Source organism: Sminthopsis crassicaudata, chromosome 1 (genome assembly GCF_048593235.1).
Source record: "Sminthopsis crassicaudata isolate SCR6 chromosome 1, ASM4859323v1, whole genome shotgun sequence".
Classification (NCBI taxonomy): domain Eukaryota; kingdom Metazoa; phylum Chordata; class Mammalia; order Dasyuromorphia; family Dasyuridae; genus Sminthopsis; species Sminthopsis crassicaudata.
The window spans coordinates 446,945,652-446,973,175 of record NC_133617.1 but is presented as its reverse complement, the minus strand read 5'-3'; the positions used below and the strand labels follow the sequence as shown (position 1 = coordinate 446,973,175).

At 33.2% G+C, this 27,524-nt stretch overlaps 1 protein-coding gene across 2 annotated transcripts in view; it reads right to left on the bottom strand.

The window, feature by feature from the left end:
* Positions 1–27,524, bottom strand: part of TRPM3 (transient receptor potential cation channel subfamily M member 3) — a 603,878-nt gene that overhangs the window by 300,626 nt on the left and 275,728 nt on the right. For both annotated transcript variants that reach the window (XM_074280710.1, XM_074280711.1), the window contains exons 2-4: positions 13,856–13,935; positions 12,505–12,709; positions 5,889–6,102 (exon numbers count right to left, since the gene is read on the bottom strand). In XM_074280710.1, the coding sequence (XP_074136811.1) occupies positions 5,889–6,102; positions 12,505–12,709; positions 13,856–13,935 (499 nt within the window). The remainder of the gene's footprint in view (positions 1–5,888; positions 6,103–12,504; positions 12,710–13,855; positions 13,936–27,524) is intronic.

The following is a 27,524-nucleotide window of genomic DNA, read 5'->3' as shown; positions in this document are numbered from 1 at the left end:
ACCCTTATTGTGGCCCCTTGGTATTTAAATTGTTTTTTTCTAGCTGCTTGCAGGATTTTCTCCTTTGTGTGGTAATTCTGCAGCTTAGCCACAATATTCCGTGGTGTTCTTTTTTTAGGGTCTATTTCAGAAGGAGTTCGATGAATTCTTTCCACATTTACTTTCCCTTCTGTTTCTGTTATCTCTGGACAGTTCTCTTTGATAATTTCCTGTAAAATAGAATCTAGGCTCTTTTTTTGGTCATAGTTTTCGGGAAGTCCAATGATCCGCAGATTATCTCTCCTAGATCTATTTTCCAGGTTTATAGATTTTCCCAGTAAGTATTTGATGTTGTTCTCCAGCTTCTCATTTTTTTTTTTTTTTGTTTGACTGATTCTTGGGTTCTCTGTGAATCATTCATTTCTATTTGTTCCATCCTGACTTTTAAGGAGTTATTTTCTTCTTTCACAGTTTTTAGTTCTTTTTGTAAATGCCTAATTTCATTTTTAAATGAATTATTTTGCTCTATTGAATTTTTTTCCATTTCCCTAATTTTTTTTTGAGAATTATTTTCTTTTTCCAGTTCAGAAATTCTATTTTCTTGAGACTTTTTTTTTATCTTTTCCAATTCAGAAATCCTACTTTCCTGTGATTTTTTAACCTTTTCTAATTCACAAATTTTGTTTCCCTGCATCTCCTGTGAATTCTTTATTTTTTCCAACTCCAATTTCAGGACGTTGTTATTCTCTATCATAGCTTCCCTTTCATTTCCCCATTTTTCTTCAAACTCTCTTAACTTTTTAATAGTCTCTTCTAGGAGAGAGTTATGTGATGGGGGCAGGAATCATTCCCCTTTAGGTTGTTGTCTGCTGACTCTCTGCTGTTAACTTCCTCGGGGTTGGATACCCGCTCTTTCTCTGTGTAGAAGGAATCTATGGTTTTTCTTAGCTTTTTGCTCATACTTGAAAAATCTTTTGGGGTCTGTCCCTGGGGTAGGAAATTATTTATTTATTTCTTTACCAGCTTCCTCCCAGACTGGATGGATGCAGCGGCTCCTGCGCCTGAGCTAAGAGAGAGCTCTGGGAGAGAGTTCCCCACCCCCTCCCTGGAAGTGCCTCAGAGGTGACTAGCACTGCTGTGCCTTGAGGGCGCTGTGTTCTAGCGGCTTCCCTGAGGTTTGAGACTGAACAGTAAAGGCGACACAAATGCGTCCCGGTGGGGCGTGGACGTCAGCAGCAGGTGACGTGAAAAGCCCCTGTGCTCAAATTGGAAGTGTCTGCCAGAAACCTCGGTCCCTAGTTCAAAGGTTCCGCTTCTCTGGGACTTCCGGAGCTGAGTTCCACACCCTCCAGCTGAGCTAGGCAGTGTGTGTTGCCTTGGGCCGTGTCCACCCACTTCTCAATCTCTTAACTAGTCTCAGGTGGGAGCTAGGGGCCACACCCCCCAGTAAGGAGATCTGCTGAGTCACCCCCAGGATCCGGGAAGATCTAATCTATCTTTGAAGTTTTAAAGTAGTTTAGATTTCTCTTCTGAACTGCTGTATTATAAGCAGGGAAAAGCTAACAGCCTGTGCCAGATTCCTTTATCTCAGTGGCTTCTCTGATCCCAGAGCCCTTCCCAGTGCGATCAGCGCAGTTTGCTAGCACCCAGCTAGCTGTCTGTGCTGGCCTCTCTTGTTCCTCCCCTGGGAACTGACCTTTTCTGTTGAAACTCCAGATTCTCTTCAGCTGGTAAGTCGTGCTTCCAGTCCTTGTGGTATCTATCAGTCCAACGCTATTTCTGAGGCTGATTTATCTAATTGGTTGTGAGGGAGTAAGGACGTTCACAGAGTCATGTGCTTCTTCTCTGCCATCTTGGCTCCGCCCCCTTGTGACCTCATTCTTGGCAAAAAATGCAGTAGGTGGTCATTTTCTTCTCTAGTTCATTTTACAAATGAGGAATTGGGGCAACCAGGGTTAAATGACTTGCCCAGATTAATTCAGCTAGTAAGTATCTGAGACCAGATTTGAATTCACCTGAACACTTTGTCTGCTGTGCCACCTAGTTGCCCAAGTTATAGCTAGCAAGCAAATTAATTTCTATAAAAACAAAAATTTGACAAGTTATGCAGATAAAGGTAGAAAAAAAGTAGAAGGATAAAAAGTCTTTGTGATTAGGGAACAAGATAAAATCTCAACCCAAACAATAAGAGGACAATCTCACAAGAAAAGACCAGTCTTAGCAGTTTCTGGAAATAGGGTAGTCTAGAAAATGACATATTGATGGGCACATTGATGGGATGAACTTTCCCAATATGTCTGTATTTCTGGGCCTCTCATTGTACATTCCAAAATTCATATATATTATTCCTTCTTCCATCTTTCTATCTCTGCTTCCTCTTCTCTCCCTCACATAAGACATCAGAAGCTTCAAGATTCAAAGTACTTCCAGACAATCAGGAATCAAATCTCCTTCATAATATCCAGAATTGTCCAGTCCCCCAAAGGTAGACACACATTCTCTGCAAAGTCTCCCTTGACCTTCTTATTGCTTAAAATGAGAACCTCAGTCTTCTGCCACTGACTCAGTAATTCTCGAGCATAACTTTCATTCAGTTCATCATATTTGTTACATATATATATATATATATATATATATATATAGATAGATAGATAGATAGATATATCTAGATATATCTATATCTATATCTATATCTATATCTATATCTATATCTATATCTATATCTATATCTATATCTATCTATATCTATATCTATATCTATATATAGATATCTATCTATCTATCTATCTATCTATCTAGATATATAGATATATATAGATATATCTATATATCTATATATAGATAGATATATATAGATATATATATTAGGAAAATGAAGCTCCGAGTTGTAGCTCAACTTGTCCAAGTTACACAAAAATAATTGGAGAATAGCTTACAGATCTAATAATTGGAAGGTTTGAATTCAATCCTATATCTTCTGAATTTCTCAATTAGTGTCTCTATTGAAGCTTTAATATACTAAAGCAAACAAGCAAAAAAAATGCAAAAGACCTAACAAAAGATGACCCTACATTTTGCATCTGCTTTTGATTATCATTTAACTAATTCCTTTCAATCCTAATGGACTGCCTTCAGTTGTCCTTTATGAAGGCTTCTCACTTAGACTAAATCCATACAATTTAATAGGAATTTGTAAGTTGGGTGTAGTTCCTAATAAAAGACATTGCTGGAAAGATTTATTTATACTAAATAATGTAGAATATATTTTAAAGTTATATTTGTCTTTTGTTTTAAGAGATTTATATTATGTAAATGAAAGGACCAGACTATACAAATGTGTGTATATATATATATATATATATATATATATATATATATATATATAATATCCCACTTTGTTTATAAATAATCCTGACCAAATTGGAGTAGATATAATTACTGTCAAGAAAAATGATAAAGGATGAACCAATTTAAGTTACTCAGTGCTTGATTTTCAGTGACACAAATATGATTTTGATAGGTTGACTTTGGTTATTTAGTTCAACATACAAGTATATAAATGTGTTTGTTGTGGAATCATCTAAATTGTGTCTGACTTTCTGTGACCCCATTTGGTATTTTCTTGGCAAAATTACTGGAGTGGCTTGCTATTTCCTCCTTCAGCTCATTTTACAGTTAAGGAATTAAGGCAGACATGATTAAAAATGAATTGCTCAGGTTGGCATGATAAGTAAGTATCTGAGACTAAGTAAGTGTCCTACTTCTGGGGCCAGTGTTCCACTTCAATACCTAGCTACTCACATTAATGCTTAAAAATGATGTAAAAAGAGGAACAATTCTAACTTCAAAGAGCTTATATTTTGACAATTCTGACAGCTTATTAGACTCTTATTTAAAAGTTTGCTTAGGAAGGACAGTGTGAACATGTGTTATATGTACATGTCACATATTCAGTATAGTCTAGAAAGTTCTAAAATTATTTTACTAATGTTATTCAAGAAGCAGCTAAGTGGCATAGTAGAGCAGTGGACTTGAAGTCAAAGTCTTGAGTTCAAATTTGAACTCAGCCACAAATTACATGTTCAACCTTGGACAAGCCTGCTTTCATTTCTTCAACTGAAAAATGAAATAATATCATCCCCTTGCAAGTTTGTTGTGAGGATCAAGTGAAATAATATTTGTAAAGCCTTTAGTATATTGTCTACTATACAACAGGTACTATGCAAATGCTTATTCTTCAAAAAACAAACAAAAAAAAAACAAAAAAATTGCTATGAAATGAATAATGAAATCTATATCTTTAGCTATATATACTTAAATTTAATTTTAAAAAATCTGAGGAGGTATTGTAATAAAAAAAAAGTCTTTACCAAACTCTAAATACTAGTTACATTAAGGCTGGCAAGAAGCTTCAAATGGCTTACAGCAGAATTGATTTACTGCAATAAATAACCCTGCTGATTCAGCCCTGGGCAATGTGTCAGAAAAATTTAGAGGCAATCATTCAATTAACTTTTATATATAAATAATGCACCAGAGATAATACTTAGCACTCTGTGAATGTATCTGTGAAGTGGAGCAGAGTGAGGAGGAAGTGACTTGACTGTTTACATTACAATAAAAACAAATTTTGGTAGGTTGAAAATAACCTATGGACTCACAAATAAACAAGTGAACATAATATATTTCTTTTGCTACATTTATTATTTGTATGGGGAGGAAAGGGAAAACTTTCCACTAAATCTAACATTGGAGCAAAATTTTTAAAAAAATAGTTGTTTACAAGTGTTTAGTCTCACAAAGACTAAAGCAACTTTCCTCAGGGCAAAAATATTGTAAACTGAGGGGAGGTCCTTCAATTGGGGAATGATTGAATAAAACTGTGGTACGTGATTATGATAGAATATTATTCTACAGGAAATGATGATCAGAGTACTCTTAGAAAAACCCATAAAGTCCTCCATGAACTCAAGCAAAGTGAAATATACTATGTATAAAGTAATAGCAATGTTCTGGGATGATCAGCTGTGAATGACTTTGCACTTTGAAGCAATACAATGATCCATGACTATTTTGAAAGACTTTTGATGAAAAATCCTATCGATATCCAGAGAAAAACTGATTGTATTTGAATACAAATTTAAGAATTCTCTCTCTCTCTCTCTGGGTTTTTTTTTGGGGGGGGGAGTTAAGGGAGGGAGCTATGTTTTATTTCATGATTTTTATAGAAATGTTTTGCATAACTTCACATGTGTTTTTTTTAATAGGGGTTGGGGTAGAAATAAGAGAGAGAGTCTAAAACTCAAAATTTAAAAAACAAATATAAAAATTGTTTTAAATGTGACTGTAGAAAAATTAAAATAACCAATCAATAAAAAAAAGACTAAAGCATTTTGGGTTGAAGAATGAAAGGAACATTTTAAATGCAAATGGAGTTATTTCCAAAATAGAGGGCTACTTCCTAAATAAAAAAAAATTTAAGCATCCTCATTTAAAATTCCTCAAAATTAAAAAAAAAAGATCACTAATAAAATGTGAAGTTACACAATAGTTTGTGTTCATTTAAAATATTCTTATAATCTTTCTTGTAAATCAACTCTTTTGCAGTGATTTTTTTTATTATACAACTTTCCAACCTGTCATTCATATTTAAAATAATCCTTTTTTGTTGTGGAGATGATTTTCATTTAACATTTGAATTTCCTTTTAATAGAATAAGAAAAAAAAATCAAGGTGAAGATGTGTGTGTATGTGTTCATGTATGTACAAATGTATGATAGACAGTACTTGAGGATTTTTAACAAGATTTGACCTTAGGAGAAGCTAAAATTGGCCATAATTTTTAAATAAAAATGAGGAGAACAGTATCATGGTCAGTAATTATGGGACTGTGCATGACTTGTATTTACCTGTGTTAACTCCTCCTGTGAAAATCCATGCTCCTGTGGTCATGGCTGCCTTGATGAGTCCTTTTCCAAAGACTTGCTTGAGTTTTGGTTGGAGTTCAAAGTTCTGGAGGCCTCCATGAACAGAGATAAGGAGTTTGGGGAGCTCAAGTTGCCATTCCTTGGTCATCAGGTGTAGAAGGAGATCAGGTTTTGTATCAAAGGATACCCGTACATACTGTAAAAAGGAAGCATAGTCAAAAAAAAGAGAATCCTGACTGAGGCATCTTGTAAATATGAATTATTGCTAATATATAATATATATACACACTTTAGAGAATTAAAGAGAAAACCTTTATTTTATATATTTATCAATTTTTAAATTACTAGTTTTTAAATTAGGACCCTTTAAAGTTAAATTGATATTTTAAAATTTAGAGTACTCACATTTTTTTTTAGGAATACATCTTTTACAGAAATACAATAGCAGTTAGATTTGATTAAAGGGGGTCTAACTACAACTTGTAATCTTTGATCCTTTTTTATTGTAGCAGATTTATTTTTAATATACTTTGCATTATGAATTATGTTGGGAGAGAAGAATCAGAGCAAAAGGGGAAAACCATAGGAGAGATAAAAAAGCAGAAAAAAATGAGCATAGTATGTGTTGATTTACATTCAGTCTCCTTAGATCTTTTTCTGCATGCAGATGGCATTTTCTGTCTAGTCTTATTAGGATTGCTTTGGATTAATGAACTCTGAGAAGAATCAAGCCCTTCACAGTTGATCCTTGTAAATTCTTGCTGTACAATGTATTCCTGATTCTGCTTGTTTCACTTAGCATCAGTTCATGTAAATCTTTCCAGGCTTTTCTATAATCAGCTTGTTCATCATTTTTTGTAGAACAATAATATCCCATTACTTTCATTTACCACAGCTTGTTCAGCCATTCATCAATTGATGGGCATCCACTCCTTTTCCAATTTTTTGCTACCACAAAAAAGAGCTGCTACAAACATATTTGCAGATGTAGGTCCTTTTCCATCCTTTATGATTTTTTGGGATACAGACCAATAATGACACTGTTGGGTCAAAGGGTATGCACAATTTTATAGCTCTTTGGGCAAAGTTTAAGATTGCTCTCCAGAAAGATTGGGTCATTTCACAACTCCATCAACAATGCATTAGTGCCCCAGTTTTCCCATATCCCCATCCTATATTTATCATTATCTTTTCCTGTCATCTTAACCAATCTGAGAAGTATGAGGTGCAACCTCAATTTTAATTTGCATTTTTCTAATCAATAGTGAGTTAGAGCATTTTTTCATATTACTATAAATGACTTTAATTTTATCAACTGCAAATTGTCCTTTGGCCATTATCAAATGGGAAATGACTTATATTCTTATAAATTTGACACATTTTGGAAATGAGGTCTTTATCAGAAACATTGGCTGTAAAGATTTTTTTCCCAACTCTGTATTTCCCTTTTAATCTTGTTTTTGTTGGTTTTGTTTGTGCAAAATTTTTTTTTAAATTTAAAGTAATCAAAGTTGTTCATTTTGCCTTTCACAATGTTCTGTAGTCCTTCTTTGGTCATAAATTCCTTCCTTCCCTAAAGATCTGATAGGTAAATTATCCCTTGTTCTCCTAATCATGTATCCATTTTGACCTTCTTTTGGTATGGGTTGTAAAATGTAGGTCTATGTCAATTTTATGAGATAATATTTTCCAATTTTCCCAGCCATTTTTGTCAAATAGTGAGTTCTTCCAGAAGCTGGAGTTTGGGGATTTATCAAATACAACCAGGTTATCTTATGGCCTTCAAGTACACTAATAATTTTTAAATTGTCTCTTCTGGATCTATTTTCCAGGTTGTCTATATTGTCAATGAGATATTTCACAGTTCTTCCATTTTTTTCTCATTTGTTTTAATTTGTTTGACTGATTCTTGCTGTCTCACAATCATTAGCTTCTATTTTCCTGTTCTAGTTTTCAATGTGTGATTTTCTTAAATTATCTTTTGTATCTTTTTTTTTTCCATTTGCTTTATTCTACTGTTTAAGTAGTTTTTTTCTTCGATTTTTTTCCTTCCTTGTCCAAACTGTTAATTCTCTCATGCATACTTCTCATTTCTCATTTTTTCTTCTACCTCTCTTATTTGTCTTTTGAAGTTTTTTTGTTTTTTTGTTTTTTTGTTTTTTTTGAGCATTTCCAAGAAGCCTCTTTGGGTTTGACACCAATTTAGCTCACTCTTTGAGATTTTCCAAGAAGCCTCTTTGGGTTTGACACCAATTTAGCTCACTCTTTGAGATTTCTGTTCTCATCTAAGTTTGTGTTTTAGTCTCCCCTGTCACCATAGTAGCTTTCTGTGGTCAAGGTTCTTTTCTGTTTCTTGCTAATTTTCTTTCCTTTTCTTTTAGTATTTTCTCTTTAAAAAAAAAATCTGCTCCTAGGGTAAAAGAGGGTGCTATCCCAAGCTTCCTATGTAGCTTTGAGCCTTGACTTCAAGCACAAGGTCCACGAAGGAGGTAATTTTGCCTTCTTTTTTTCTGGAAACAGTCTGGTTTCCCAGAGTTTACTTCTGAGCTAGTACTTAAAGCTGCCCCACTGATTTATTCCTCTACTGAGACAGGACTGAGGGTTTTAATTGCTGCTTTTCTGTGATTTAAGATCCTCTCACAGACTTTCCCAGAATCTATCTGAGCTGGGCTGAAAACTTTTTCCACCTCAGTGAGACGGATATTTCTTGAAGTTTTTCCAATGTATCTTGATCTGGAGAGTGGTTTCATTCCATCAGATTCTGTTCAGGCTTGGTTTCATGTGATTTTTAAGCTCAAACAGTTTCCTGATTTTATTCTGTTCTCTTGGCCTCACCCCTGGAACTTTTCTGTAATCTTTAATTTCCCTTTTATATAATTAAGATTCTCCAAAATTTATCAATTCATTTGATAATTTTTTTCTCCCTTAATTAGTTCTTCAAAGAAGAAAAGGGGTTTCAAGATAGAAGGGTAAAGAAGACTTTCTTTTAGTTGAACAAAATTTTTGTATTAAATTTCCTCCATGTTTATGATGCAATAAAGAAGATACTTTGTGACCACAATTTGTAACTCATCTATTAAACACCAAGAATTGCTGTAGGTAATCAAAGTGAGTAATCAAAAACAACAACAACAACAACAAAAGTCCCTGCCCTATATGCTTGCATTCTTTTGAGGGAAATAACATGTAGCTAGATAAATATATACAAAGTAAATATAATACAATTTCAGGGAAACAAGGGATAACTATCTTTCCCTTTTGCTTACTCATTTTCATTTGTTTTTGTTTCATTTTGTTTTTTTAACAACCACTAATGTAATCAAATTTTAGTCTTCAGGTAGGAGGAATGATATTCCAAGCTTCGGTCCTTTTTACTGTTATTTTTTGAAGTCTGTCCTGGAGCTCAATCTTGGACTCTCCTCTCTACTCCTAAAGCACAGCTAGAACCCCAGATAATACTGTCCTACAAATGATCTTGCTTCCTGTGGTTCCTCTGGTGGCTATAAATCATACCTATTCATTTTGCTCTAGAACTGGAACCAGAAACTCTTAACTACTTCAAGAGTTGACAACCAGTAAGACTCCTGCCCCTCTGCTATGGCACTCAACAAGTTTGTGCTAATTCTCCTCACCTTAAATCCTTCCTACCCTCCATTTTATGTAGCAGCAGTCCAGGCTGGGACACATTTTGTCAGGACAGGTGTTCTTGGTGCCCATCGATGATGAAAGGTCCTTCAGTCTTTTACTCACCTGGAAGATCCTACACTGTCTCAATGAGATGAAAATTTCTAAATTTTAAGACTGCCTCCTAGTCCCAGCTGTCCCCAGGGTTTAGTTTGTTGTTTGCTGACTTACACAGAGTTGGCCTGAAGGTATATGCACTTCAATAAGGCCCAACCCCTTCAGGTTGAAGACCTGGGGTCTTCATAGGTTATTTTAGGAGGACAGATTGCTTTACTTTGACTTTGGTTTATTTCTGCTCCTCTACATTTCCTCTGAAGCAATGGTCAATGTGGAAGAAATTTAGAGAGCTCAAAGTTTTCTGATCAATTCTGCCATGTTCCTAGAATCCACTAGAATCTATTACTTTCTTAAGTAGCTCAATTCATTTGCAAGATATCTCTAATTCTTAAGAATTTGTTTTTCATATTAAACCTAAACTTTCTTTCTGCAACTTTCAGTTTTCTCATTTATTAAATAAAGGAGTTAAATTAGAAGAAAACAATGCTAGGCCTGGAGTCTGGAGTCAAGACCTGAGTTCAAATATGACCTCAGATACTACTAATCCACTATGAGATCCTGGGCAAGTCACCTTTTTTTTTTGGGGGGGGGGCTTAAGTTTCTTTATCTATAAAATTACCTAAAGAAGGAAATGACAAGCCATCACAGTAGCTTTGCTAAGAAATCCCTAAATGGGGGGGCAGCTAGTTGGTGCAGTGGATAGAGCACCAGTCCCTGAAGTCAGAACGATCTGAGTTCAAATTTGACCTCACACACTCTTAACATTTCCTAGCCTCAGCAAAAAAAAAAAAAAAGTCCCTAAATGGGGTTATGAAGTGGTGAACATGACTGAAAAAAGATTAAACAAGAACAGACTATATGATATCTAAATTTTTCATCTTTGTGACTGGTTCAGTGAAATGTATTTCAGGGATAAAAGCAATAGTTGATTATACTTTTTTATAATATAATTAGTGCATAATGACTCACTCTTCTAATTTGTGATCTGTTTTTTCAAGAAGTTAATCAAAAAACTTTAAAGTACCTAGGTATTTTAAAAAGTATAACCATAAACAAACCCCATGATTAAGCTCACACGTGAAACACATTGCATACTGTAGAATATTTCTATTTTCCAATGCATCAGAGTATAGTTTTCTGCAAGCAAGTGCAATTTATCAAATAGTAACAATTGGGTGTATAATTTAAGCTTCAGTACAGAGTTATAATCTTTCAAAGAAGACTAGATGTTTTAAAGCTTCTCTTATAGTAAAAAAAAATCTTGATTTAATTTCAATATGGCAAATCTCTTCTGGGACATACTGAGCAGAACTATGTGAAGGGTCATGATCCAATATGATTAGCCATATTCATTTGTCTCCTGTTTTGAGTGAGATTTAAATGAAATTAAGTAAAGAATTGGAGTCCTTTATTGTTAGATTCTTATAGCCTAATATTTTTAGTACTTATCTTCACTGTGGGATAGTGTTAAAAATATCATTCTTACAATTCTGAGGTACTACTTTATATTTTTCAGAGGGACTAAGATGACAGGAAAAGATAACGATAAATTTCAGAGGGGATGTGGGAAAACTGGAACACTAATGCATTGCTGGTGGAGTTATGAGCTCTTCCAACAATTCTGGAAAGTAATTTGGAACTATGCCCAAAGGGCTATCAAACTGTTCATACTGTATTTCTATTGGGTTTGTATCCCAAAGAGATCATAAAAAGTTTGTAACAGTCATTTTTGTAATGGCAAGTACATGAAAATTGAATAGATGTTCATTAGTTAGGGAATGACTGAATAAGTTAGGTATATGAATGTAATGGAATATTATTGTTTTATAACAAATTATGCATGGACTGATTCCAGAAAAGCCTGGAAAGGCTTATTTGATTATTTGAACTGATGCTAAATGAAGTGAGCAGATCCAAGAGATTGTACACAGTAACAACAAGATTATGTGATGTTTAGCTGTGAGGGACTTGGCTCTTATGAACAATGAAATGATTCAAGGCAATTCCAAAAGACTTGTGATGGAAAGTGCCAACTGCATCTAGAGAAAGAACCATGAAGATTGAATGTCTATCAAAACATAGTATTTTTACTATGTTTTTATAATTGTTATTGTCTTATTGTCCTTTTGAGGTGTTTTTTTCTTGTGCAGCATGACAAACATGGAGATATGTTTAAAAGAATTGCACATATTTAAGCTATATCAGATTGCTTGCTGTCTTGGGGAGGGGGGAGAGAAGAAGAGAGAGAGAAAAATTTGGATTACAAGATTTTGCAAAGGTGAAGGTTGAAAACTCTCTTTGTGTGTATCTAGAAAAATAAAATGCAATTTAAAAAAGGAAATTGTTCTTAGATTTGGAAGACCAGGGTTCAGATTCCAACTTTGGCACTGGAAGTGTGACTCAAACATACTGCTGTAGGAAGAGATCTCTCTGTCAGAGTTCATGCATTTCAATCTTGACTCTCTCATGTACTTTTTGAGTGACCTTGAGAGAGTCATTTTATTTGATCTGAATTTTCTCACGTCTATAAAATGAAAACACTGGATATGATGGTCATTAAGGTTCTTCCAGCTCTAAATCTATGATTCTAAATCACTTGGCATCTTTGATCCTCAGTTTTCCCATATGTAAAATGTGAATCACAATGTTGCTCTACTTGTCCCACAAGATTGTTATGAGAAAATCACTTTGAAAATCTAAACACTTTTAATAAAAAAGTCTGCAGTCGTCTTGCTTCTTGGGACTGCAAGTAAAATGTCAGTCAAGACCAAAGGTAAGAGGAGTAAGGGAGAGTACAAAGGCAGATACTTGATAATTATAGAAGCATTATTTAGTAGCATGGCTACTTTTAGATTACCATGGCTTTATTGGAGTGGCCTCCTCCTTGGAACTCAATTGTCCCAAAAGCATCTGTTGGGCTGAGCTGTGTATGCTTGCTGATGGACCATTTCTCAGACTGGATGTCATTTCGAGAGAGTCGGCTTTCATTTTTCTCATTCTGAATAATGGAGATACTTGGTGTGAGTCCAACATGCTGGCCTATTAGACGCCCACAGCAACACCTATGACACATAAAAAAAAAAAAAAAAAAAAAAAAACTCAAATAATGTGACCTTCTTGGGATGTGCATGTTACAAAACTTGCTGGAATGATTCAAATACGTAGGAGAGGCTGTCAGACTGCTGTCTTTTGAAAACCTGAAAACTTTGCTGAAAAGCAAAGCTCAATTTAAATATTTTTTAAAAGTGAAGCACACCACGATTTAGTCATAGAGAAACATTGGGAAATATAAAGAGATTCAATGAGTTAGCTATCAATTAATTACTTCCCATTTTTCCTTATTTTGAATTTATAAGTCTTATGGCTAACAAAACCTTTCATAAATATAGAGTTCAGGTGCTATTATTCTGACCGTCTCAGCTGAGGAAATTAAGACGAAGAAATTAAATACCTTGCCCACATTAGCCTTGAATAACCTATTGTATGCTTCATCATTTTTCACTTTTAGCTATGGCTTTCCTCTTCAGGGATAAACATTCATCTCTTAATTCTCCTATTCTCCAATTTCCCTGATCTATCTAATTCCTCGTAATGTTTCATAGTAATAAATGAAATATTTTAACATGCACATTTAAAATAAGATATGTATCATAAGATATCACACCTTGCAGAGATAATGAGGGAATCATTCATGAAATATTAGAAAACAACAACACAACACAGTCCTATCACCATGGGAATGTTACAAGTTGTTATACCTAGGGAAAGTGATATGCTTCTGAGTCTAAAAAGATCTCCTGACCTATTTCCTACTGTTGATCTATATGACATTAGAGATGATATTCAAAATAAACTAAATTAGGAATGAAATCCTGATTGGTGTATTTCTTAATAATTCACCCTTCAATATAGCAGATTACTGGTTCAAAATTGTTAGAAGATATTTTGGTAGGAAGAAATAGGCCTTAAAATAACATTTATATATGCTTGTTAATGACTTCCTGGAAAAAAATATACATGCTCTTCTGAATATGTTTTCAGGGTAGAGCTGACATATTATAGGATTAGATGAAATCCACTAAGGTTCAACTACAAAACTTTTTAATTTGACAGTGGTTCCCTTGTAAACTGCAGTCATTATCTTTGTAGTCAGACTTCCATAATTATAATTTCATGTTCTGGACAAGAATAGAGAAAAGTAAGATTACCTATGGGGGTCTTTGGTGCTGGGTATTATATGAACACATTCTCGCTTATAAAATGCTCTTTCTATCCAAGATTTCTGAGCCTGAAAAGAAAAGATGGAAAAACACAATTGATCAAATTTGGCAATTTTCTTAAATAAAAAAGAAGTACTTCAAAAATAGAAAGGAAATATCAATTACTTTAAATATAAACACTCAAATAAAAAAAAAAAACCTTCAATAAACAAAACCCAAATACTATTAGTATTGTTGGAAATGTTTTAGCATATTTTCCCTGATATAAAACGTCAAACTTTTTTTTTTTTTTGTAATTAAGTATGCAACAGAAAGTATCCAAATAACCTGAGTCAATAACACATATCTAGATGAGGGATTTTTTGTTTGATTTTAGTTGATCACAAATAATAATCATAATTTTTAGTTAACTGATTTTTCTTTTCCTTCTGAATGCCACTGATAACAAATTATAACTGACATACAAAAAAAATCAAGGATGAAAAAGCATTTGATACATACTAATTTTGTGTCAAAACTTTTGCTAAATACTAGGTATAAAAACAGAAAAAAGAAGAGACAGTCTTTTCTCTACAAGGAGTTCACATGCTATTTGAAGAAGAAAGGTTCAACTATAGGGTAGATTGGAAGACCTCTTTGGAGAGCCAGTCTTCTTAGTTTTGTACAAGTAGTATCTCATAATTAAAATGCACTCTCTCCTAAATTTTGCCTCGAAAATTTTCTTGCTTCCTCCCAAAGTTCAACTCAACTGTCATGAGTTACATAAATATTATATGTATGTGAGGTATGTATTGATATTCTTCTTTGCTAATGCTGCCTGAAACTACTTTATATTTTCTCTGTATTTTATATATATATATATATATATATATATATGTGTGTGTGTGTGTGTGTGTGTGTGTGTGTGTGTGTAATTCCCTCCACCCCCAATAAAATATCAACTCTTGGAAGGCAAGGGAAGTTTAATTACTTGGAATGGTGCCTATAAAATAATATGTTTAGTCAACTATTGTTGAGAAAACAAATGCACCCAAATAGCTAATGTTCACAGGCAAATACTTGATCTCAGAAAAACCTTTAGGGTCAGTTGGACAAATATTATCATTTCCTGAGATTAAGGACAGTTCTGTTGTTGTTGGGTGGTTTGTCATTTCCTTCTACAGCAAGGAAAAAATTAGTGACTCACTTAGAATCACAAAATAAATGGTGGAGGTGAGACAGTAACCTATTTTCTTATTACTCACATCATTAAATTATGACAAATTCATATTTTTTTGAGATGTTGAAAATCAGTTCACTGTACTTACCCAGGGACAGAGTTTGGGTACAAAGAAAAACAGACTTAATATGTCATAGAAAATGAGGAATAGCCAGAAGCAGCAAATACAAAAGGGCTCAAATGGATAACATTCCTTTTGGATCCTTTTGGTAGATAGAGAAAAGAGTGGCTGGGGAATGCTCCATCAGCCAAGTCTAATTGACCATAATAATTTCTCTGACAGCTAAATAAGTAGTAATTGAACTGAGAGAGAGAGAAAATGAAGTAAGGCAGTCAATGAAAGATTTCATTTTATAGACCTATGGAGGAGAACTGATTTTTCCCACTCAAAGGTATAGATTAAAAATGTAAAGCCAATCAAGAGCTATACAATGCTTTTAATACCACCCCATGGGATAAGATCTAACTTCCCACATAAATAAGAATTTCATTTCTAAAATGGCCCTTATTGGGATCTCTTATTTGATATGTGCCCTTTAGAGCATATAAAGGTTCCTGAGAGATAACACAACATGGAAAGTAAAAGCCAACAATCTATTCCTGAACAATATATCCCTCTCAACTTTACCTTGAAAAAATACTAAATTAGAAGTCCTTCATAAACTACTTTGAATATTTTTGCCATAATCATCAAGTAATGCTTTATTATTTGGAGTTAGGAATTTTAAAGCAGTACAAAATATTAACTGTTATCAACCCATTAGGACATAGTACAAATAAGATTTCTATATAGTTTGAACAAATAGGTTTACAAGAAAAGACAAATTATTTTACCACCCTGGGCCTGTTTTCTCCGCTATAAAATGAGGCTATTGGACTGAATGGCTTCCAAGTTCTCTTCCATTTCTAAAACCTATGATGACAAAATCTACAATATTTTCCTTACAAAATTCCTCTAAGTATCAGATGGGAAAATACATAAGAAAACTCATTGAAAACTGAAAAGTCCTATGAAGACGAGATTATGTCTAGACAAACATAAAAGGAGGTTAATCACCAACTACTCTGATGATATGGCACCAGGTTCATAAGGAGATTTGAATGAATCAACAATTTAGAAAAAGAACTCTGACCAGTCTCTTTACTAACCTAGAACATGCCTAATGTATTAATCTTATTTGAGAAAGGCTTCAAATGGCATTAATATTAGCTAATGATGTAATGTGCTAAGAAGAGGATAGTCATAAATTTTCTTGGGTGCAAGAATGGGATGTCTTGTGACAGAGAAATTAGAAATATATAGTTTCCCCTTCTCCTCCTCCAATGGTAAAAGAGTAAATAAAGATTGTTAGATGGGTAGGAATATGTTAGAATTAGCATTTGTAGCTGATGCAACTCCCATAAGAATTTTAAAAGTCTAAAAACAAACCCAATTAACAAGCAAGTTTTGAATAAATATCATCATCTACATTTTCCTGAGATTAAGGTAAGCTTAGTGATTCATTTAGAGTCACATTATTAATGTTAGAACTAAGATAATAAGCCAAGTTTTCTTACTATTCACATTATTTGACATTTCTTATTATTTCTTTGAGATGCAGAAAATTAGTTCACTGTACTTACCCAGGGACAGAGTTTGGGTACAAAGAGAAATAAGCATAGTAGAAAACATGGAATATCCAGAAGCAACAGCAAATACAAAATGGAAAATTCAGGGCTCAAAGGGATAACCTCATCTCAGGTCTTTCTGATAGGTAGAGAAAAAGAGTGACTGGGGAATGCTCCATCAGCCAAATTTAACTGACCATAACAATTTCTCTGACAGCTAAGTAAGTAGTACTTGAACTGAGAGGGAAAAATGAAGCAGGTTTCATTTTACAGACCTATGAAGGAGGACTGGCTTTCCCACTCAAAGGCATAAATTTAATATTTAAAGCCAATCAGTAGTTGTACAATGATTTTAATACCATCTGATGGGGCAAGGTCTAACCTCCCACATTACTAAGAATTGCATTTATTAAGTGATTATCATTGGGATTATTCACTTTGTATGTGCCTTATATAAAGCTTCCTGAGAGATAACATAACATGGGAAACAGACCAATTATGCAATCTGTAGAGATGAGTATATCCTTCTTGACATTGAAAAACACTAAGTTAGAAATTCCTTATAAAATCTTATTTCAAAGATTTTTTGCCACAGTCATCAAGTAATGTTTTTTTTTTTTAATTTGGAGATAGAAACCTTATTAACTGTTGTTAACTGTTATCAATTCATCATGACTTAGTACAAATGACTAAGATTATTTCTATACTGGAGTAAATAGGTTAAAAAAAAAGCTGAAATGTTCTCTTCACAATCTTAATCATGGCTGTGGCTTTGGTATTTTAGGGGAATCCAATGTGAGGATGGTCAAAATGGCCATATTAGCCAAACAATGATCTTATTTGATCATATACAAGAAACACACCTGTATGAATGGCATGAATACACACATATATACACATGTGTCTATATTTAAATTTCCCCTTGACTGACTGAGATTATTATTAGGGCTTATAAAGCCAAAGGTAGCATTTATTTAAAAGCTATAGCAAAACATACTTAAATGTCATTGATTTTAAGAAACTTTAAGGACACAGAAGTAGTTTTAACCATTGTACCACATTATCAGAATTTAGTGATGACACATATAAGAAGAGAGTCATCATTAATCTACCTCAATAACTTTTATGACAAAATAAAGCATCCATTCACATAGAAAAGTAAATATTCATTGTTCTATTTGTAAGCTGGATATTTTAATCTTTTTATTGATTCAGAGGACATAGGGAAGCCCTACATCTTCGGAACCAAGAAACAACTCAATAGAAAATAGATGAAGTCTATCTTGATAACAGGTTTTAAAAATTAAACTATTCATAGACCATGATTTCCTCTAGACATTGAAATCTTTTACTGATAATATCTACTGGCAGAAATAAAGTAAAACTTCCCTCCTTGGTCACTTGAAACACTTTTCTTTCTGTACCTCAGGGAGAAGGAGAGGGAATGTATATTTTTCTTTTAAAAGATCTGGCTTTCACCAATATGGTAAATGGCAAATGTTGGCTCTGGGGGAAACTATGTATTGAGATGTGGGCAAATACAAAAAAGAAGATGGAAAACTGTCAGATTAATAATGCCTCACTTTCTTAACTGTCAAGCAAACCTCAATTCTGGTGTGGCTCAAATGGTATCATCTTAGGTTAAGGTAAAGTATGACTCTCCATTGGGGGGTATTTCACAGTGGAGAAAAGGCTTCATTAGTTCTATTTTAATCCTAAATCTGGAGTATGCCTACTAGGGATATTAATAAGAGTATAAGCCATATAAGCCTGCCTCATAGTGACCTCCAATTTTAAAAAGAATCTAATTCAAAATTGAAGAGACTAGTGTGATTCAGGCTTGTATAAAATTAACATTCATGTATAAAATTAATATTCATTCACCTTTCCTTTCTCTTCATTGAATTCCATTTCTTAAATGAAACAAAAAATAGTTTTGAGGAGGTAAACCTACTTTACATAACTACTGACATCCGAACTACATCTAAATAAAAATTCCCTCCATACCAATCTTTTACATTCAGACTACATCTATAGCTCTTAGGTTGCACAGTGTTTCAAATACTGCACCTGGAGTAAGGAAGACCTGAATTCAAATCCTGCATCATCTTATTATAGACTTCAACAACAATACTGTATGAGGATGTATTCTGATGGAAGTGGATATCTTCAACAAAGAGAAGATCTAACCCAGATCCAATTGATTAGTGATGGACAGAATCAGTTACACTCAGAGAAGGAACACTGGGAAATGAGTGTAAACTCTTTGCATTTATGTTTTTCTTCCCAGGTTATTTTTATCTTCTGAATCCAATTCTTCTTTTGCAACAACAACAACAACAACAACAACAACAACAACAACAACAACAATTGGTTCTGCACACATACATTGTATCTAGGATATACTATAACATTTAATATGTATGGGAATGACTGCCATCTAGGGGAGGGGATGGAGGGAAGGAGGGGAAAATTCAGAACAGAAGGCAGTGCAAGGGAAAATTTGTAAAAAATTACCCATTCATATGTACTGTCAAAAAAATGTTATAATTATAAAATTAATTTAAAAAATCCTGCATCATCTACCTACTACCTGTGTGATCCTGGGCAAGTCATATAATTTCTACTTTATTCAATTTACTCATCTGTAATATGGAGAAAATAATAGCATCTCCTAAGATTGTTACAAAGATAAAATGGGATGATATTTGATAAGCACTGCAAACTTTCTCCTTTTATTTTTTTTTCTTCCTCCTCATCCTGTGATCTCTTCTCCTTCTATTTCAGCTACTACCACTATGATTATCTGAAAACCTCTAGCAAAGTAGAACCCACAACCTTTTGAACTATCTCATTCTGTTGCTGGACAGCTCTAATTATTAACAAGTTTTTCCTTAAGTAAGAGATCCTCCTATATTTTTCAATCAATGCTTCTATATCCTCCCTTTCAGGTGAAAGAGAATCAAGATTAATTTCTTCTTGACATGTTAGTTCTTTAAATACCAAAAGAAATCTAATAATTTCTCCCTATCCTTTTTCTCTTTTCTAAGCCAAATATTCCCAATTCCTTTAAATAGTTTTTATACAGCACCAACTCTATTCTCCCCCACAACTTCTTCCCACCCTCAAGCCTAATCATCTTCCTTTGGATGTCCTTTATCTAGTCAATGAAATATAGTGGCCAGAAATGAATTCAATATTCCTGATTTGCAATGACTAAGGTAAAACACAATGTCTTGAAACAGTTTGACTGGAATGAAAAGCACATTCATATTCAATTTAGTCTTTGGCATTATAATATCATCTTCCTTTTTTTCTGAAACCCATACTGCTAATAAAGTACCCCCTTTCTTTTTTATAGTTAGAGTATGAGACTGGGGCAGAATTCTAGATTCTTTTATAAAGAGGAAAAAAAAGGATCTATGAAAAAAGAGATAGTGAAGCTTTTTTTAAAAAAAATCATGATGGCATCTAAAAAACTATTAAAATAGATATGATTTGAGATCTGTGATGACTGTAGTACTATGAAAATTGACTTACATTTTTCAAAATATAATTTTAGAATTTTTTTTATTAAACCTTATGACAACATGGAAAACTCTTGTTTTCATAAATTAATTTGTAGAACTAAGAGCTATATCTCCTATATGTAAGTTACAAGTTTAAAAAATAGATTAATTTTTCATTTAGCAGTTTCATAGATATGGAGCCAGGTAGGACTTTAGAAGTTATGTAATTCATCTCTACTTTTATAGCTGGTGTAATTAAGGTCTAGAGTGGTGCAATAGAATCAGAATCTGGAGCTCATGACTATAAATTTAAATTTATTGTACTGATACTCCAAGACAGTATCTCACAAATGAAAAACCATTAACTAAGTATATTTGCAATAAGGTTTATAATTAATTCAATTAACATTTATTAGAACACTATCCATTCATGTTTCATAGTCAAAGAAGAAAAAAATATATGGGGGAAATTTATTGTCATTCAAATTCAATTTTGATTTTCATTTTAAAAATCATGTAGCACAAAGTAGAAAAATAAAATATACTACAAGTTTTAGAATATTACTGTTAATGTATAATTTGTTTCACCAAACATACTTAACACACCACAGAAATGCCTCCATTGCCTTTGTTTAGTAGCCCAAAATAAAAACTGTATCTTATAAATTATTTCCTAGAAAAAGCATAGTGAATTATGTTTTTGGTTTACTCTGACCTCAAATTTCCTTTGCTTTAAACTACTTTATTTCAAGTTCTATGCAAGAATTTAACATCCAAGGAAATGCTGAGGATATCTGTCTCTTCAGTTAAAAAGCATGAAATTGCTTTGACAGGATATATATCAGGATGATTTTATTCATCCTTGGATTATAGTGTCTCCTTAAATAGTGTCTTTTAAAGTAGTTTTGAGAAATTTTATGGGTACCTACATAAATGATCTATAACTTTCCTTAGAAAATCAATTATTTTTCTAAATATAAGCTGTCAGAAGAACCTGGCTAAGTAATTTAACCTTTCTATGTTTTAGTTTCTTTCTCTTCAAAAAGAGGTTTTACATGATCTATAATCTATAATTGTCTGACCCCATCAGAAACTATTGATTGATTCCATGTCTCCTTGTATTAGTAGTAGATATAAGTTGTAGGGACCTCTTTTTAAAGGGTTTAATATTTAAAGAATATTTATGCAAGATAAAACAAAGATTTGCTTTTTCAAATAAGCCAAAAAAAAAAAAAACAACACCACAATTCCAATCCCAATCTGGAAGAGCAAATTATAAGGTAATTTAAAAGTTTAAATTGCAGTTCAAAGGAGAAAACAGCAAACTGATATAAGCAAACTGGCAAGTAGCAAACATAACTTTTTAAATATTTTAAATGTTTCATATAAAATTGCTTATGGCTTTCATAAGGACATTTTATTTTACGGTTGCCATATATGTAATTTCTAAATAGCTTTTTTTAAAAAAAATCTTAGATGGCTTTTATTTATAGTACAGACCAGAAGCAGGAATTCATGGAGCTATATACTATTTGCCTCAAAATGCAGTGCAGGATATTAAAAATCATTTCAAAGAAATAAGAAACATAACCCACTTTAGCAAAACAGCTCTCTATACAAACTTCAAAGTTAAAAATCAGATTCTGAAACTCCTTAGACAAGAAGTCTCATAAAAGATATCCATTTATATATAATAAACAGAAAAAAAGCCTCTTTATAATCAACATAATGCAAAGAAAGTACTTGATTGTCCCATTTTCAATCTCCTTTCCTAATGAAAAAAACACTGAAGAAGCTGCTGAAAGATGAGGGGAAAAGTTAGAGAAAAAATAAATATTTTTACCTGAGGATCAAATTTGGATGATGTCAAGGACGGTCCCAGCAATCTATGCTGTCCACATTTTTGTGATGGCTGTTCATTTTGTTAATAATGTACTCATGATTGCTCACTAAAAAAAAAAGTCACTAATTCCAGCCCCAGCTTAACTTTTCAACCAATTAAGCAATGAACTTGCACCCAATGGCTACTTGGAATGTGCTGCTCTGGGATTAGCCTCATTAAGCAGTCTACAGACATCTCTTGAAGTCCCCAAACACTGTTTGATTTGAACATCTAAACTGACACCAAACCCCCCCCCACAAGAAACAAAAAAAATATCACTTGAGAGTTGGGATTTAACTGGCACAAGTCCTATCAGGCTGTCCCTTCTCCTGAAACCTCCATTTTCAGAAAGAAGGCTTGTTAAAGTGTGATAAGGTGTTCTGAGTTCTGAAAGTTCAACTCTGGAAAGCAAATCCTTCAAAAGAAATAGTGTATTAATATTGGAGGGGCCCTGAACACAGAATAAAGCATTATTAATCTCCAAAGTGCTCAAGTATATTACAGATACTAGGCAAGAGTCCAGGAAGAACTAAATTATTTTTGGCAGCATTTTTATAATCATCTCCTTCTTTCATCCCTATCATCCAAGAATCTCAAATGCAGACAAGATCTTGTCTCTCAATTTTCTCACAAAAGGGATAAAACAGTAATCCTCTTCCCCCTTTTGCTATTTATCTATTTATTCAAGTTACACAAAGTTGTCACTTCTATAAAAGTAACTCTTAAAATCATTCAATGATCTAATTAAATGAAGGCATTTGGAAATGGGGGGGGAAATAGAATCACATCTAATTTCAAGAAGTTGCTTGGTGGGTAGTTAAGAAGCCTTGCTTCTGATATTCATTGTGTCACCCTAATGAATTCATTTAGCTTCCATGTGCTTTAATTAACTATCTAGTTAGCCTTTTTCCTATTTTTAGTGCCATGGATCTCTTTGGCAGTTAATGAAACCTAAGGGCCACTTCTACAAATAAGATTTTAAATTGCATAAAATAAAGCACATAGGATTACAAAGGAAATGAATAAGGATGAATAAGGAAGTAATATTTTTTCCATTCTAATTCACTCACCCATGCTGAAATTCCATTGGATTTTATTTGTGGTCCTGAGGTCTCTATTCTAGGGTTTTAAATTTCTGAAAATGTGCTGACCTGCATTGGTAGAGGGAGTTGTCTTGGGAGATCCTTATATCAAGAAAGTAACTCACAAATCCTATTCCCTATCAAATCATCAAATTCAGAGTACTATTTTAAATTTTATGGGTAGACATCAATAATTTATAAAGACGTAATGTTACTAAGTAATCTATGAAACTTTCTTAAAATAGATAGTATAGTACTTTTATGGCTAAGGTTGGCAAAGTGCTAACGATGTGAACTGGGTTGATCCTCACAATAAGCCTGAAATATAGGTGCTATTACTATGCTCATTTTACAGATGAAAAAAACAAATAATCCTAGAACAATTAAATGCTTTGCCCAGGGTCACATAGTAAGTATTTGAGAGAGGATTCAAATTTAGGTTTCCATGATTCCAAAGACTATTGGCCTACCTTCTTGCTACCTGGTTGCCTGTAGAATACCACTATAGGAAAATTTGAGTCTTACCTAAATATATATTTGAAATGAACTAAAGTGTTGGAATTTGGATTTAAAAGACTTTTGTTTGTAGCACAGTACTTTGTCACTCTTAGAGTTAAGTATAACCTACTTATGAGCAGAAAAGACTTCCTATTTCTTTCTTTTATATTTCCATTTCTTTGCTTAAGAAATCACAGACTCAGAATCAGAGAATTTCAGAATTTGGAAGGTACTTATTTGGCATCTAGATAATTTAATCAAATTAAGAAGGTATTTACAATTTCTACTGTGCCTGATGTTAGTCAACTTCTATGTATCTTTACAATATATTTGAAACATGGTCATCAAGAGATCTGAAAACTTCCAGTGAGTAAGGATTTACTACCTTTTAACCAGTCTATTTTATTTTGGGATCACTTATTATTTTTTTTCCTTAAACTGAACCTAAATTTTAGTCCATAGAACAAAGTTATTAACAGGTGCTTGAAGTATTTCTTACTGAATTTTTATATTTGGAAAAATTGTCTCTGTAATTTCTATCTACTCTGCTTTCTGGGTACCTTTTGTGGACACTATTATGATAATGCAATTAATGGTTTCAAACTTGTTTCAAACTCTCAAATAGATTTGGCCTTTTCTTTGATTTTCCAAGATTGATTTCAAGTCTAAGTGGATTTGCCTTACACTTCCTGAAGTTTTCCAGTCTTTCTAGTTTTAATATTTCCTTAAAAGCTGAAAAATAATACATTATTTAGTGACTTCTAAGAGTTATTTTAGCATCCAAGCTTTAGATATTTCTATTTTTTAGATTGTACACTCCCTCTCTGAATATCCTCAAAATCAGATTTATTAACAATGCTGGATTAAATATGACACAGGAATAGACAGTATGATACTTTTTAAGGGAAGTGGGCAATTAAGAGACTTCTGGGCTCAAAAGAAATCTTTGGGAAGAAAATGTCAAAGGGTAAAGGAAAAGTGCAAAAGGGTTTATCATGTCTAGAAAGAGACAAAAAAAAGGGGGAAATAGAAATCAGGAATATGGAGAAAGATGGGTGGATTTCAGATAAGTTTCCAAAAGTGCCAACTCTAAATCAATCTTCCTCTGTCTCCTCCTTTATTAATTGATCTACCTTTTTTTTAAAATTGTAGTTAAAGAAAATTGAGGCATTTGGATATAGTTCAGATAACAAGTCTGTCACTCTATCCTCTCAATTCAACATTTTTTTCTACCACAAAGAAACATTCAGCAAGAAATAGATCTTGAAGAACATGTAATTTACTTTATACTATGGGAAAAAACTATTGAGATCAAGGGAAACAGAGTTCAAAGTTAAAGTTAACATGTGAGCCATTTCACTTAGCTCCATGTAAAACATTTGAGATTATTTTGTGTTAGGAAATGAGTAATTTCAGAGAGATCTTTCAGCTCCTGGCCATACTATGTCCACCTTGTTTAACTCTTTGTGAATTAACCAATAAAAAAGCTGCCAACCAAAGCTACTTGCTAGTTATCTAGAGCAATATATAAATTATAAATGAGGAGACTGAAACTGAGAGAAGTCAGTAGTCTTGGTCAGTAGTACAATCATGGTTTCCTGTCAATCTAGCTGTCTTTTTATTACAGTTATTACAGTTATATACATTTCAAGCCCCAATTTATGAATTTCCTCTCTTTCACAATTCATTCTTACATACATCCTATCAGAGCAAAAGGAAAAAACCATGGAAGAGATAAAAAAACAGGAAAAAAAAAAAGAAATGAACATAGCATGTGTTAATTTACATTCAGTTTCCATAGTTCTTTTTCTGGATGCATATAGCATTTTCTGTCCAAAATCTATTGGGACAGCTTTGAATCACTGAATCACTGAACCACTGATTAGAACGAAGTCTTTCATAGTTTATAATTTCACATTCTTGCTGTTATTGTGTACAAAGTATTTTTGGTTCTGCTTGTTTTGCTCAGCATCAGTTTATGTAAATCTTTCCAGGCCTTTCTAAAATCAGCTTATTTATCATTATTATAGAACAATAAATAATATTCCTTTATCTCCAGATACCATAACTTGTTCAGCCATTAGCCAAAAAAGAGCTGCTACAAACAATTTTGCATATGTGGGTCCTTTATGAGTTTCTTGAGATACAGACCCAGCAATGGCACTGCTGTTTTATAGTTCTAGATTGCTCTCCAGAATGGTTGGATCATTTCACAATTCCATCAACAATGCATTATTGTCCCTGTTTTCTCACATTGTCTCCAACATTTGTCATTATCTTTTCTTGTCATCTTAGCCAATCTGAGAGATGTGAGGTGGTATCTCAGAGTTTTTTAATTTGTCTTTCTTTAAGCAATAGTGATTTAGAGCAGTTTTTCATATGATTTTAACTCTATTATCTGAAAATTGTCTGTTCATATCCTTTGACCAATTATCATTTGGGAATGACTTGTATTCTTATGAATCTGACACAATTCTTTATATATTTTAGAAATGAGACCTTTATCAGACCTACTGGCTATAAAGATTTTTCCCTAGCTTTGTACATCCCTTTTAATTTTGTTCCTGCTAGCTTTGTAGAGACTTGGATATTTTCAAGTACAGCATGGAAATAAAATACCAATGCAAAAAATTACAATGCAGAATGTCCCAATAAATGTGTTATGCAGTTAATAATGATAGATAACATATATGTGAAGACATATCTCAGTGGATAGAAAGCTGGGTTTGAAGTTGGGAAGACTGAGTCAGATTTGGATACTTACTAGCTGTGTGATCTTGGGGAACTCATAATCTCTATTTGCCTTAATTCACCAGAAAAGGAAATGACAAATCACTTTAGTACTTTTGACAAGATAATCCTTGGATTGTGTGCTCCACAGGGTCACAAAGACTAAGACACTATTGAGTGACCAAACAACATTTATATACCACTCATTATGGGTCAGACATTGTGCTAAACACTTTATAGTTATTATCTTATTTGATTCTCATAACAATTCTGGAATGTTGCAATAACAATACCCATTTTACAGATGAGGAAATTAAGGTAAAGGGAAGTTAAGGTTCAGGTCACACAGCTAGTAAATGTCTGAGGGTAAATTTGAGCTCAGGGCTTCCTGACACGAGGTCCAGTTCTCTATCTAGTGTACCACTTAGTTATCTATATATAAAACAAAATATTGTATGAGATCAGAGGGAGGAAAGGGAAAGGTTGGTTTAAGTGGCTAGCCATTAAAGTGAACAATTCTGAAATGACAAGGCATACCTGGGGAAAAAAGCACAGAATTTTTATGTTACTGCTGAATTATTTTTTCATCATTCTATGGCAAAGATACTTACTTTTGTAATATATGTACACATGAAAGCCATGATGTAGAGAAAAATAGTGGCACAAAATTATAATAGCCATATATATTCTATGGGCCTGAGTCAGAAATCAGCAGCTATAGGAAAATATATTTCATGGCTAATAAGATGAAGAAAAAAGACTTGTGTACTTGAAGGTGTAATGTTTTTTAGTTTTTTAATTTAACAAGCCTTTTCCTATCAAATGAATGGGATAAGAGTAGCAGTCATAAAAATCACATACTTGTAATAGTTACCTAAGATGAAATCTGAATAATTCCTTCTCATCATTCTTTATAGTGCTATATTATTCTACTAAATGTTTCCTTGTATTTTTTACATCTTTCCTCATCCAATTTTCAACTACATTTGACATTCAGGTTATGAAGGGGGAAGAAAACTATATTCTCTTTTGGATGGTCTTAGGCCAATAGTGTGGTGGCTCTAAATTTGTACTGGTCAAGTTAATTATTTCATTCCAATCTCTTTGCTATTAAAAAAGAAAAGGGGAG